General features: G+C 37.5%; 1 protein-coding gene across 1 annotated transcript; it reads right to left on the reverse strand.

Moving 5' to 3' along the window:
* Positions 1–2,197: 2,197 nt before the first annotated feature.
* lrrc8c (leucine rich repeat containing 8 VRAC subunit C) lies at positions 2,198–11,993 on the reverse strand. Its single transcript, XM_026263646.1, has 3 exons — positions 11,863–11,993; positions 7,683–7,824; positions 2,198–6,142 (listed from the first exon to the last, which is right to left on the reverse strand). The coding sequence occupies exons 2-3, from the start codon at positions 7,818–7,820 to the stop codon at positions 3,902–3,904; spliced, it is 2,379 nt and encodes a 792-aa protein (XP_026119431.1). The 5' UTR covers positions 7,821–7,824; positions 11,863–11,993; the 3' UTR covers positions 2,198–3,901.
* Positions 11,994–13,392: the final 1,399 nt, after the last annotated feature.

Raw genomic sequence — 13,392 nt, forward strand, 5'->3', positions numbered from 1 at the left:
TAAACTCTATACTTTTTGAGCTTGCATAGGCAGGTAATACTCAACATAAACAATTATAGTGTAATAAAAATCAAAACAATATTCAAATACAGTGTGTAGTTATTACTAGACACCATAAAATAACAGGGGGGGAGGGGAGGAAACTCACCTTATGTTATGAAGCTTGCTGTCTTGTTTATATGTAAATGAGATCCTTTATGTTTTACAAGCAAACCATATGGTTACAAATAAGGTTAAACAGACTTTGCCTTCCCCACCCCACCCCACCAGACTTCCAGGTTCTGTAGGTTTTCCTTGTATTTATTTGCCACATGAGTGATTTAGTGTCGGTCATTGGTGTGGTTATTTTATGTGACTAGCCACCTGCACACACAGAAGGACAGACATCAGAAAACCGACAGGGAAACAGAAAAGAGTCTCAGAGCTTGATTGAAACAAAGTGTGACAAGGTGAATGCCACATTCCAGTTTGTGCCGCAGGCAAATTCTGGGTACATGAGGACATTTCTTGGCACTCAAACTCTTCAACTATAACCGGCTGGTCCGAAGAAAATACTGTAAAAGACTAACTTAGCTTTAGCTTTGGTGAAGTTGTCTTCAAAATGGCAGTTTAAATGTATTTCTGTAGATTATATGAGAAAGGCTGCGGGACAGCAGTGAATCTATGCTGATTTCTTTTGCATTCAAATATAAGGCTCACAACCTTGATAGTGTCCTTTTGCCTCTATTTACAGCTCCACTTTTGACAGCTGCTGCACCTTGCCTTTTTCATGGTTGAACAGAGAGCAGTCTTCTCCTCAGGACAAGATCACACCGTCCAGGGTCATCACCTTTTCAGGTTTAAAGGCCTGAGGCCAGGTGCAAAACTTTTCCTTGCGTTACTTATTTTGAATGCAACACAAATCACAGACCTGCAAAAACTTACACAGACAACAGATTAATGAACTTACTCATGCCATCCAGTAGCAACGGTATTTGTATTTTATTTTTTGCATTCAGCATTTGTTAATATAAATATAAACAGTTAATAATAACAATTGGTGCACCCCATGGAGTACCGTGTGGTCCCTCTAGGGGTTCTGGACCCCATGTTGAAGATCTTATTTGTAATGAGTCAGCCATCCTACATTTAGAACATGGAATCTTTTATACTAAGTGGTGACAAGGGATCAGAAGAGAGTTAAACATCTCCATCTTGTTGACAAAACAGTGTAGTACTCTATTTTAGGGTGGAAATACTTGCCTGCCTTAGATCTGTACATGGTGTTGTGTTTCAGGATGGTAATTAAACAAGATGTGCTCTATAAAAAGGCATTCACTGTACACTTTAGTCAAAGTTAGAAGACATGCCACTGACTATACACTGCAAAACTGTAACAACATATATTAGTATCCATCTCATTTTAAGTGTTGTACAGGTAGATGAGATTTTCTCCTTCCATGATAAAATTTTAACATTTTACCTTTAAATGTAACAGAATTTGCATTAAATAAGCACATGCAAGATAGAGGTAATGCCTTTGGAAGTGGCTTAAGCTATAGTACTTTCCCTCTGCTTTTTACCGTAGACCAGACCATGATTCAGCTATCAATAGCCATATCCATCACAGCTGATCATGTGACTGGAAAAACACTATCTAATCCCTACTTGGTTCGGTAACATGAGAAGAGATGGGATACAACACCCAAATACCTCCATCAGACAGAGGATTGCTCTGGCAGACATCTAGTTATACTCTTTCACGTTAATGATATTAGACCTGTAACTGATTTACAAAGCATCAGTATTTACTATCATTCTCTAAATTACCGTATAAATATTAAAGTCAATTTGAATGTGATGCTGTGCTTTGAAAAAAAATATTTAACAAAAGGCATAAGGCATGTTACAAAAAGTAATTATGTAAAGTATGTACTTGCTTGTGAATTTTTGTGTCCCATTTAATTTTCAATATTATTTGAACACATATGACCGAGACGTATTTGAACAATCTTCACCATTATAAATCATCCCTCAAAAATAAGTAAATAAAATGTCAGCAATGTGTCAGACTTTCTGGTGTGGGCATGCATTTAGGAAGTCAGCATATCATCCCTAAACATTGCATAGACTCGATCTCTTTTGCATTTACTGCACAATACTGCCATCTGGGTGAGAACTCTCCCTTGAGAATTACAAAACATCAACTGAACTCATCACAAGGGACAAAAATGCATTTTATTTATGCTGTTTTAGAAATCAAAAACACTTTGGTAGAATGAAAATGATACAAAACAGGAAAATAAGGCATAGGTGGCACTATATTATGTCAGCACTTTTATCACATGGCAAAAAAAATTCAATATCCTTCATTTTATGTGTGGCTTAAGCTTTGATATTCACATCACTATAATCTTTATCATGCAGACCAGACCAGAAATTGACCTTCAAAATTACTAGAGGACTGCATGCAAAACACACAAAGGTCTGGTGATCTAAACAGCTCAAGTATTCAGTTTTAACCTTCTTAAAGCGACTAAAGATGAGTTATTACCAGTGTCTTGGAATTCATAAAAGAAACACTGATTCAATGACACTTGTTTATGGTGCCGGAAAAAAAAGGCCACATCCTGATCACAGTACATCAGATAAGTCACTTCCCACAAGGCAAGATCAGATCAGAGACAATGTAATTACCATGTACATGACATTGAGACGAGACGCACACTCGTAATCATAATCGCCAGCTGGAAGAAAATACTATGGAAACTAAAAATCTACCTGATTTATCTTAGTGCACCTTGAGAGAGATATTTTTTTGCATTTTATAGACATTAAAGAATTTGTTTCTTAAAATGCATGTGTATATATGCTTAGAGCTTAGTTTCTGTTTCCATAAAATAGAAATAGTGTACAATGCATGATTAAATGACAAATACTGTTGGTTAAAATGATTAATAAATCTAAATGTATATTTATAGTACATTGTTGGTTTTTAAGAAAAATGTTAATGGCTAAAGTTACGGTAAGAGAAAAATACCTTTAGCATCTGCATTCAGTCTTAGACGGGAGTCTAGTGTTTAAACTAAGCAAACCACAGCAGAAATAAATGCTTAGAAATGCTTCAACCATTTGAACCTGGTATACTGAAATGTGGTTACCTTTATCTGCAGGATCTACTACCAACAGCAGTCAAACTCGTTTAACATTAAAACAGAAATGCAAAAACAAAAAAAACATGTAAAGTCTACCTGAGAACACATGCATACAAATCCTGCTCTCCAAAACCTTTAGAGTTATTACGAGTAAATATGCAGGAAGAAAAACTAAAAAAAATACTACTAGTATAAACGATTACATGAACTATTTTACTATCATTTATACTTCAAAACCTTGCAAAGTCCTTTATACACATAAAAAGTAAAATAAAAGGGAATGTTGAAGATTCCAGTGCAAATTCTAATCTCGCTATTTCCAGTGCAAAACATGTTGTTCAGTACTTGACCTGCAAAAGCTTAATGGATTATGAAAGCAAATGTCAGTGAAAGCATACAATAAAATTGCTGTCACACAAACTGTCTGTAAATGAATCCCTGTCATAAGTTGTCTACTTTTTATGATTTACCGGTTTTTAAAAAAATATCTTAAAAAATTAAGATAGAGAGTCTTAAAATGTATACATTTTACAATAATTTTTCATAATATACAAATATAAGGCATTAAAAGGTATTCATTCCTAGATTTTCCTAACTCCCAGCTTTTTTTTGCATTAAAATGCCATTAAGCACAAGTCCAGCATTAAACATGAAATTGCAAGTACTCACCCATATAGATCACAATACATACTACAGGACGGAACACCTGGAAGCCTTACCGGTTAAGGAGTCAGATTACAATATTCGGCATGAAAGCAAAGCAGTCATCACTCTGCTTGCATCTGTTCCCTGACTTCTGAAGGCAGCGTCTCAAACAGCGCGTCTTCTACGACAAGTCCGTTGCGCTTTAAGGCGCGACAAGAGCCAAGTTCAGCTGGTAAGAACTCAAAGTGATTACCCTTTAACTCCAAGTGAGTCAGTACTCCAAGGAAAGAAATCTTTGGTGAGAGGACAGACAGCATGTTTCTGCCAAGCTTCAGAGTCTTCAGCTTCTTACAGAAGAAGAGCTCATCAGGAATATTTTCGATTTTGTTACAACTGACAGAGAAGTTCTGAAGGCTTTGGAGAACACCTATCTCAGGTGGGATAAAACGGATGTCGTTGTTGGAAAGGTCAAGGTAGCGCAGTTTGTTGCACAGGAACAAGTGTGAGGGCAGGATCTCGATCTTGTTATGGCTGAAGTAGAGGCGCTCCAAGCTGCTGAGCTTTTTGATGTGTTCGGGTATAAAAGCGATGCTGTTGTGCCAAAGCTTCAGACAGGTCAGCTTACGGAGGTGCTGGAAGCTGACAATCTCTTCAATGGTGCGTAGATTGTTCTCTTTCAGATCTAACATCTGCAGATTACTCAGGCTGAAAATGGCGTGGGGTATGCGTTCTAGGTCACAGTGCACCAACTCAAGTTCTGTAAGATTCACCATTTTTTTCAGGTTGTTAAGCATGACCAGTTTGGTGCCATCATTGCAAATACAGAGGCGCTGTAGATGGCTGGCCACATCCACAATGGACTGAGGGATCTTGGTGAAGTTGCTCTTGAGCGTCAATGTCTTCAGCGCTTTAAGCTCTCGTAGAGAGTCCAGGGTTACGTTCTTTGATGCGTCAGAATTCAAAGAGCCAATCAGATGGAGCTCTTCCAAGTTCCGCAACACATACATCCACTGCGGAAGTTCACGGGCATCATCAAACTTCACTCGCAGTACCTTCAAGTTCTCCTTGAGGAAGGCGGTGGCTGCAATGTGGATCTTGAGCGAGCACTGGTAAAGCGAAAGCTCCTGGAGATCTTCTAGTTGGGCAATGGATGCTGGTATGGTAACATTATTAATAATCTCAAGCTTCAAAGACTGCAGCTCTGTCACCTCAAAGATGGTATCTGGGAGACCAGACAGCATGAAGAGTTGAAGTTCTAGCCTGTTGTTGCTGTTGGTCTGCAGCTTCTGCCGAAGCTTGTCGGCTGTCCACTCATGGTTGAGGTTGAGCTGTTTCAGCTTGTTTTCACTCACCTCTGAGAGAAACACTGCAAATCTCTTGGAATAAAGGGGATCATACTGGTCGATCATGTGCAACATGAAAGCAAAGTCATTTTTTACATCTGGGATGTCATCAATTCCGGTCTCTTGCCTGACATATTCAAAAGAGTATTCCTTGAGAGAGATATAGAACAGCCAGTAGGACGTATAAAGGCATGTAAGTCCATAAACTCCAACAAAACACAAATAACAGTAGGAGAGCTTAGAGAACAAGTGGGCCATAGTATGATTGCAACAGAAGTACCGGTAGCCTGTCATGTCCTGCATGTTCTCAGTACAGGTAACACTGAACCTAACCTTTGACACCAGAGCACTGTTGTACGCAATTATAAGGATAAACTTGAGCACTTTTACAACAGTCTGGCGGACATACATCATATATAATATATCACCCTCCTCAACATGCAGGCGGAATTTTTTGACCTTCTCAAACAAGGCCTTGGCTTGCTCTCCTTCCTTCTTGTCAAGGACACTTGGTGCTGGCTTGTCAACAACAATCTTTTCAGGAATGGATCTTAAAGACTGAGTCTTCTCCAGGTTGCCCTCGTCAATTGGAGTATCAAGGTTTAACCTACTGGCACTGTTCTTCTTGTTGTCTTTTTCCTCAGGATTCTCCCCAGATACTTCTGACAGTGCCCTCGTAGTCCATGGAGAGTCAAAGCACTTGCCCAGGATGGATATGAAGTGCTCAATTTTAGAGCTAGAGCCAGGAAACTTGAACCAGAAATTGCTGCACACCATGAAAATGACAGTATGAATGAGAACCAGGTAAGGGAAGTACTTCGCATACCAATGGAGCGCCTTTTCATAGCACATTTGGTTTATGTAATTATACTGCTGAATATCCAAGTTCGTCTTCAGTCCTTTCAACTCATGGACAGGCACTGTCGGCTCCTGATTTCTGGAAGGAGGTTGGCACATTAGCTCTGTCTGGTTTGGAGAGAATGTCCTTTGAGGAAGGCATATGATTTTGTCTTGCATCACCTAAAAGGACAGAAGAGTGCACAATTAAAACAAGACGTACTTCAATAAATTTGCATAAAAGTAGTTGGGGGGGAGGGCAGAAAACCAGAGTCTGTCAGTGTACAGGTATACTTATTATATTAATATCCCCAAGTATGCATCTCTGGATATAAAATAATTAAAGATGAAAGCTAAAGAACTTCAAATGCACACATCAGAGAGCCAAAAAAAAAAAAGAAAGACAGCAGATGAAGCCATTTTATGTACTGAATTACAATTCCACACCACCCATAGATTGCTGGGAAGTGGGAACAGTGTAACAGTATCCAACAAGGAGCATCTCTTTTAAGATAACTATATCAGTGCTCCAACGTCAGTGTTGTGACAGGAAATGGGAAACCATTACACAGGCCGTTGGAATTCAAAAGAGAGAATAATTACCTTAGGGTTAGCAAGAAAAGGTGTTCAATGGCTACTCAATTTTGACTTAAACATTTTTTTTAATTACACAGCAGGCAGAAAACGATGTCCACTAGAACTGAAAAGCAGTAAACAAAAGCATTCTGTATTCGATTCAAGATGTGTGCCCTCCCTCCCTTTCCTGCAAAACAGTTTTAGTTTGTCTGGTAATTACCATGTGGTTTCTGTCTACGAAGGTAATGAGAAAAAAAAAACAGCAAAAAAAAGAGAGGGAAAAGATTGTGAGAGCTCTACACAGCACTATAGTGTGGCACAAACACAACAGGCTGACTGCTGAGTAAAGCCTGCTAATAAAGCATCAGCAGCTCTGAACATGGCATCTCTGCAGTGAAATGGACGTGAGGCGCAGCAGCCCCAAGTGACTAATAAAAGATGCATTATGCACTCCATGGCCACTAGAAGTGCCCCCAGTCAAACATGGTCATTTAGCAAAGAGGAGTTTATTTATTTCCCCCTCAAACCACAGGATTTTGCCATGACGTTAGTAAAAGCATTAATTAGGTCAATTAATACTGCCTTCACTGGGATCATCAAAAACATCCAATCGCAATTCACAAATTGCAATGCTTCATGCAACTGTGCCATTTTTTAATGCACACCTCGAGGGACAGTGGGGGATATTCCCACCCTAACAATGAGTTCCGGTTAATGTTTGTTGAAACTAAAAATAATTAGGACCATCTAGGAATTGAAACTGAAGGCCGAGCATGCTGCTTTAAGCTCAACCCACTAGTTTATGAGACTGAGAAGCTAGACTACAGGAGTCATTTTGTGTTTATAGAGGGGCCACCATGAGGAGAAGGAGTAATCTTTTCATGTGTGGTGACTGGAATGTAGTTTTTTTTTTTTTTTTTTAGCAAAATACCACTTCTAAATGCAGTATGCACTGCCCAACAGTGGGCTGTTCATGCACAGAGGAAATCCATCTGGTGTCACGTCAATCATTATTCCATTGCTGTTGGTCAAGGAACACTGTATGTCTTAGCACTGCTTAAGATGTGAGCTTCTCAGCTATAAAAAATAAATAAATAATGAAATATTCTTTTGGTATGTGCTTAAGGAGAAGAATTTAAATATTTACCTGCAGAGTGCATCCAAAAACACCTATCATGAGCATGACCACAGAGAGGTAGTCTGTGAACACATCCCACCATGGCTTCAGAACCCGGAACGCTGGCTGCTGTTCCGTGAACTGACGGAATTCAGTCACTGGAATCATACTCCTGTAAAGGGACAATGAAGAATTAGAAATTGGAAGAAACACAATGCTGACAAAAACAGCTCATATGCTAGCCTAGAGTTATTTCATAGTTCTTTATAAAACATTTCTGTAGTATAACAAAAACTATTGGAACTACTGGATTTACGCATTTAACTATTTGAAAAAAAAAAAAAAAAAAAAAAAAAATACACACACACACACATTCAATCCCATTATTCAAAAAATAAATATAAATAATGATCTGTAGATTAAAACATTTTCTATTTATTTTTTAATTAATAAAACATTTCAAAAGGTCAAGTGAAAGAGCAAGTATTAAAATGAAGACAAAAGAAACATTTCACTTTCAATTTCATTCTTGCATTCAAATACAGTTAATCCTCCAAGAACTGCGCAATGTGTAGTGATGAAAAATGATGGAGCATGAAAAATACGTTATTACAAATTGTGAATCGCTTCAGTTCACCACTTATATAAAAGGACAAAAAAAAACATACATAAATCAAAGAAGCTTCCACAACAATGAATCTCTGTTCTACACAGTGTTTACACTTTGTTGGTCATACTGAAAGGGTTCACAACGGTGCAAAACTACTAGCACTGAACTTTACTGAATTCTGATACTGAGCAGATGCTTAAATACCTCTGATTGGCCACTGGTTTCATGAGCTCAACAGTCATGATTGGCTACAATGCATGACATTTAAAAACAAACAAACTGCAAACAAAACCTTTTGATGCTCTTCACACAACTAGCCTGCTGTACGCATGGGAGCATTTGAAAGCCATTGTATTATGACATTTTTAATATTTCAGTACCAACTTGGTATACCGGTTCTTTTGACAATACTATGCTAGATTAAATATAAACTGATGGATGTTTAAAGAAATAAGCTATATGGAATGACATCATAATATGTTCAAAATAAGTTTTTGTAGCTCAACTGGAAAAGCTTGATGGAAAGGACATGGGTTTATTTCTCAGGGAATGCATGGCCTGGTAAAATGAAGGCCTATATCCCACATTCTCTGGACTAAATACCACTGGCTAATCCATGAACATGTATTTCTTGTTCTAATAATTTTTAATGGCCAAAGAATTAGAACCTCAATAATGAGCATTTGTTTACACAGGAACAAGACATTTGTATTTTGTAAATTTGCATTTCACTGTGGTAAAAAAAAAAATTATAATAATCAAACCTCCAACAACCCAACCATATGTATCATCTGGTTGTTATTATTATTATTATTATTATTATTACTACTACTATATGGCTGGCTGGAATAGTCATTGATTCTTGATTAAACTGCTACATTCATCAATAAAATATTTCTAAATAATGACCATTGTCCAGGGCAACAATGTATACCTGGCTGCTCATTAGATAAAAATTCTTTCTCTTCACATTCTCTAAACTAAACTACTGAAATAAATAATAAAACATGCATCTATTTATTTGGCAAACATCAAGTTAATATACCAAATACAATTGTGAAAAACAAATATCCTTCTGTAATTTAGTGTCTTGAGCTGCAATTAGAAATGACCTATGAATCCTGAAAGTCACTGGATCACCTTAAGTATTCAAGACAACACTGCCATGAAGACCAGAATATTGTGCCCTTACATTCTAATGATTCCTGATGTAGGCAGTCTGCCAGGCTTCCTCTAATCTCTATTGAGCTGCACATCTTCCATCATATCATACACAAGGCATATTCCACCGAGCTTATTAAATATTGAGATTACAGCTGCATACTTCACTTCGCAGCAGTCAGCCACTACAAAAAGATATACGTGTGTGTGTGTGCGTGTACATATAAAAGGCCTGCACAGATGGAGAGCATTGACACAACAAAGTAGTAAAACACTGAATGCTATGAGGAACGGGAGCAGTACTAAACCACTACTAATCACTAGACTTACTAAGGTACCTTTCACAAAATGCAGACAAGTGCCCAGTTGTAGTCCTGGACCTGATGCAACACACCTGAAATCCATTTAAAGTCAAACAGCCTTAATTGCTCTCTCCCATCAAAACATCAGATAAACGAAAACATCTCGTATGTACTTTACATGCAAGGTCAACCCAAAGAAATAACACTTCACAGCTTGTAAATACATTAGTCTGAATTTAGTGATGTCAAATGATTAATCGCATTCAGATAAATGTTTGTTTACATAAATGTGTATGTTTTGTGTATATTTCTTATGTTTATAAATACACACACATACAGCATATACTTTGGAAATATTGACATGTATATATTTATATTCATATAATTTGTATAATATATAAATATATAAAATATATAAAAAATTTCTTCAATATATAGATGTGTGTATTTATATATACATATACAAAGTACACATATTATGTAAACAAAAACTTTTATTTTGGATGTGATTAATTGTGATTTATCGTTTGCCAGCCCTAATCTAAATTTGAATACACTAAAACAAAATATAAATTTCCAATCTTGTATACACACATAATTACAGGAAAATGTACAAGACTAGTAACTTAATCATCACAATCTAGTCAGCAAGTGAATTAGGTAAACCCAACCTCAGCTGATCATAAATCCTCAAGTGGTGTACTTTCTGGAAATGTTAACCATTCAATGGAGCTTACAGCAGAGTAGACCTAATCGGTCTTATTCAAGTTCAACTATCCTCCAGTATCCACATAGTTTGTACTTTTATAAATATTTCTGCAGAAAGGAGACAGCATCAAAGCATGCATATTTAGATGCAATCTGTCTGTGTTGTAAGCATTGAATGAGAAGCCACAACCATTATAAAAAAAGGGGTCCAGGGTTAAAAGAACTTCGCTGTGACTGCAACATGATTCAACAGGCAGCCTTCTTCAGACAGTGCATAATATTTGGACATTTGTGAACAGCTGCAGCAGTTCAAGTATCTGAACTCCTGATTCCTGGCTGAGATTGTTACAAGATATATTCCTGACGTGAGTTTAAAACTTGTAAAATGCACTTAAACTACACTTCCAAGAGTATAACAAGACTATCAAAAATGGATGAATGTTAATATAGAATTTCATGACATTTATTACAGAAAAATGCTGCACTATATTCAATGTTCAGAATCTACAAAACGGAAACTAATAAAATGTTGGCAGACTGAATGGAAAAATCCAACTAGTTCTGATAGACAAGAAATAAGCAGTGTGCAGAAATGGATGGGGGTCTTTTGCATTGCTGCAGAACTAGGCTAATAGCTTTAAGTATCCAACTAAACTCAGCTCAGTGGAGATCTGTACCATCTCCTGGAGCAGCTCTTCCTGCCAGGAAATGGGGTGATTCTCAATAATAGTCGTGGAAAAAAAACGTTGCCCGTCTGAAACACATCCAGTGAGCAGGGTGAAGAGGAGCTCACTTTCAGACATTCGCACGGACGATTATGTTTTGTAATGTTACGTGTAGGCGATTTCCTCTACCGCTAATTACGGAAATCGAAAAAACATCAACATTAATTTCCACTCACTGTACAAAACAAAAACAATGCACGTTCACCTTACTAGTTAGATTTTGTATTCATTTTAGATCCTCAAGTTTGACTAGAATCACGCTTAGGCTACTAACAATTGTTAAGTATTTTAAATGGAGGCCTGTCTGGATGCAATAAGTTTAATGTAAAATAAATGTAAGCTAAAAATCATTCAATAAAACAAACAAAAATGTAATCATTAAAGAACTTAACTGAGGCAAAATCTTTATTGATTTTCAATTAACTCTATCAACACTTTCCCCACGGTCCTCGGTTTTCTTTCGTCTGAAGCATTTGTTTTGTTCAATTCGCTCTACTAAAACACATTATGAACGAAAACTGTAACGTTACCACGTTTTTCTCACCGAGGGGGGTTGAAAAGTTAAACGCTGCCCCGAGCGCGTTTCAGCGTCTATCCCACAATTACGTCATGAAGATGAAATTATCCAAAATAAACAACTGCGATGTTAACGTGTGGCTTCAAACACCGAAAACGCGAATGAAACGGTCCCGGTTTTGGCTCACCTTTAGATGGATTGAAGGCGCGTTCTCCGTCTACTGCTGAAGATTCTAGCGGGGACTGTAGCATGTCCTTGTGGCTGCGGTTCTCACATACACGCTTGCAGTTCTGTCCTCCAGCTGCTATAGGCTGAAATACCTTGGGCGGGTCTTCAGTATGACAAAACCGTTCCCAGTCCCGCCTTTCTCATTTTCCGTTTAGATTTTGCGCGTTATTATGTCGTGCTACATCTGTCCATGACCCATAAGCACCTCATTGTTACAGCAGTTCTCAAGGGCATATCCTCCATATCCCCACCATTTTAACTAAGCAAATAAAGCCATTTCCCGTGCGTCAAGCTAAAGTTAATTATGGCTTTAACAGTTTTTAGAAACCTTGTTTAACCTAAAAAAGACGAGAGAATGTGCTGGAGATAAGTGTATCAGCAAGGCAGTGGTTTATTGTAAACCACTGTAATTCACACATGGGTTGACTGGCTACTAAATAACCACAATTACATGAGCGTGAACTACTAAACAACAATTTAAGAAATGTAGTTAAAAATAAATAAAACATGAGCTAAGTAACTTGTGTGTATTTTTAGTACTTTGTAATGTAACCTGTGTGTATTTTTAGTACTTTTGTGTTTTTAGTATTTAAAAAGATATCAGGAATGGAAAGTAACGCCAAAGAGCCACAAAAGCTATTTATTACTTCCATCCTCCTCCACAAAAGCCATAGCAGACATTAACTTGAGTATCCAACTGTGTCCACAGCCTCTGTACCAGATCATATGTTTACAGTGTGTCTGATCTGACACGCCTCAGGCTTGCTTGCATGCTTTGTTCTACGGAAACCCTCTTTGACATTGGGCGGCAGGGACTTTAAAAGGTCTTCCTCAACTAAAAGCCTATTCAGTGAAAGTCTGTGGCATTTTACGAGCTCTGCTGAGAATCTACACCATTAGCTCCCTTTGGAAATGAGTTAGAACACTTAGATCTGTTGTGAAACTATCATGAAATATCATCAATACAAAGCATATTGTAGAGTTCTAAATAGAAGAATATCCAATAGATGACTAACATTCGTTTTTAAAGGTGTATGATAATATTGTCATTTGCTGCAGCTAATCACTCTTGTAAATGCACAGACCAGACAACATTTCACCGAAGGGTGTCATGACAAGGACAGAATTCATGACCCACTAAATAGTTGTTTCAAAGTGATTTACTTCTTGCAGGTGGGAATGTCCAAATATAGACAAGAATTGTAGCATGGTTCTACTCTTAAAAACTCTGGGCCATTGCAGTGATGGGGTTTCTTCAAGTAAAGTTTTGCAACACACATGGTCAAGTAAAAATAAATGAATTATATATCTATGTTTTATTTTCATGCGGTGATGGGGAGCCGAGTTTTGAGTTCTGAGATGAGATATTTTGAGAAATGTCTCAGTCTTTTTATTTATCCATACAATGGAAGTCAGTGGCTTCAAAAATAATATCAATATTCTTCAAAATATCTTTCCAAAAAGACAAGCCAGTCACACAGGTTTGAGA

Source organism: Carassius auratus, chromosome 6 (genome assembly GCF_003368295.1).
Source record: "Carassius auratus strain Wakin chromosome 6, ASM336829v1, whole genome shotgun sequence".
Classification (NCBI taxonomy): domain Eukaryota; kingdom Metazoa; phylum Chordata; class Actinopteri; order Cypriniformes; family Cyprinidae; genus Carassius; species Carassius auratus.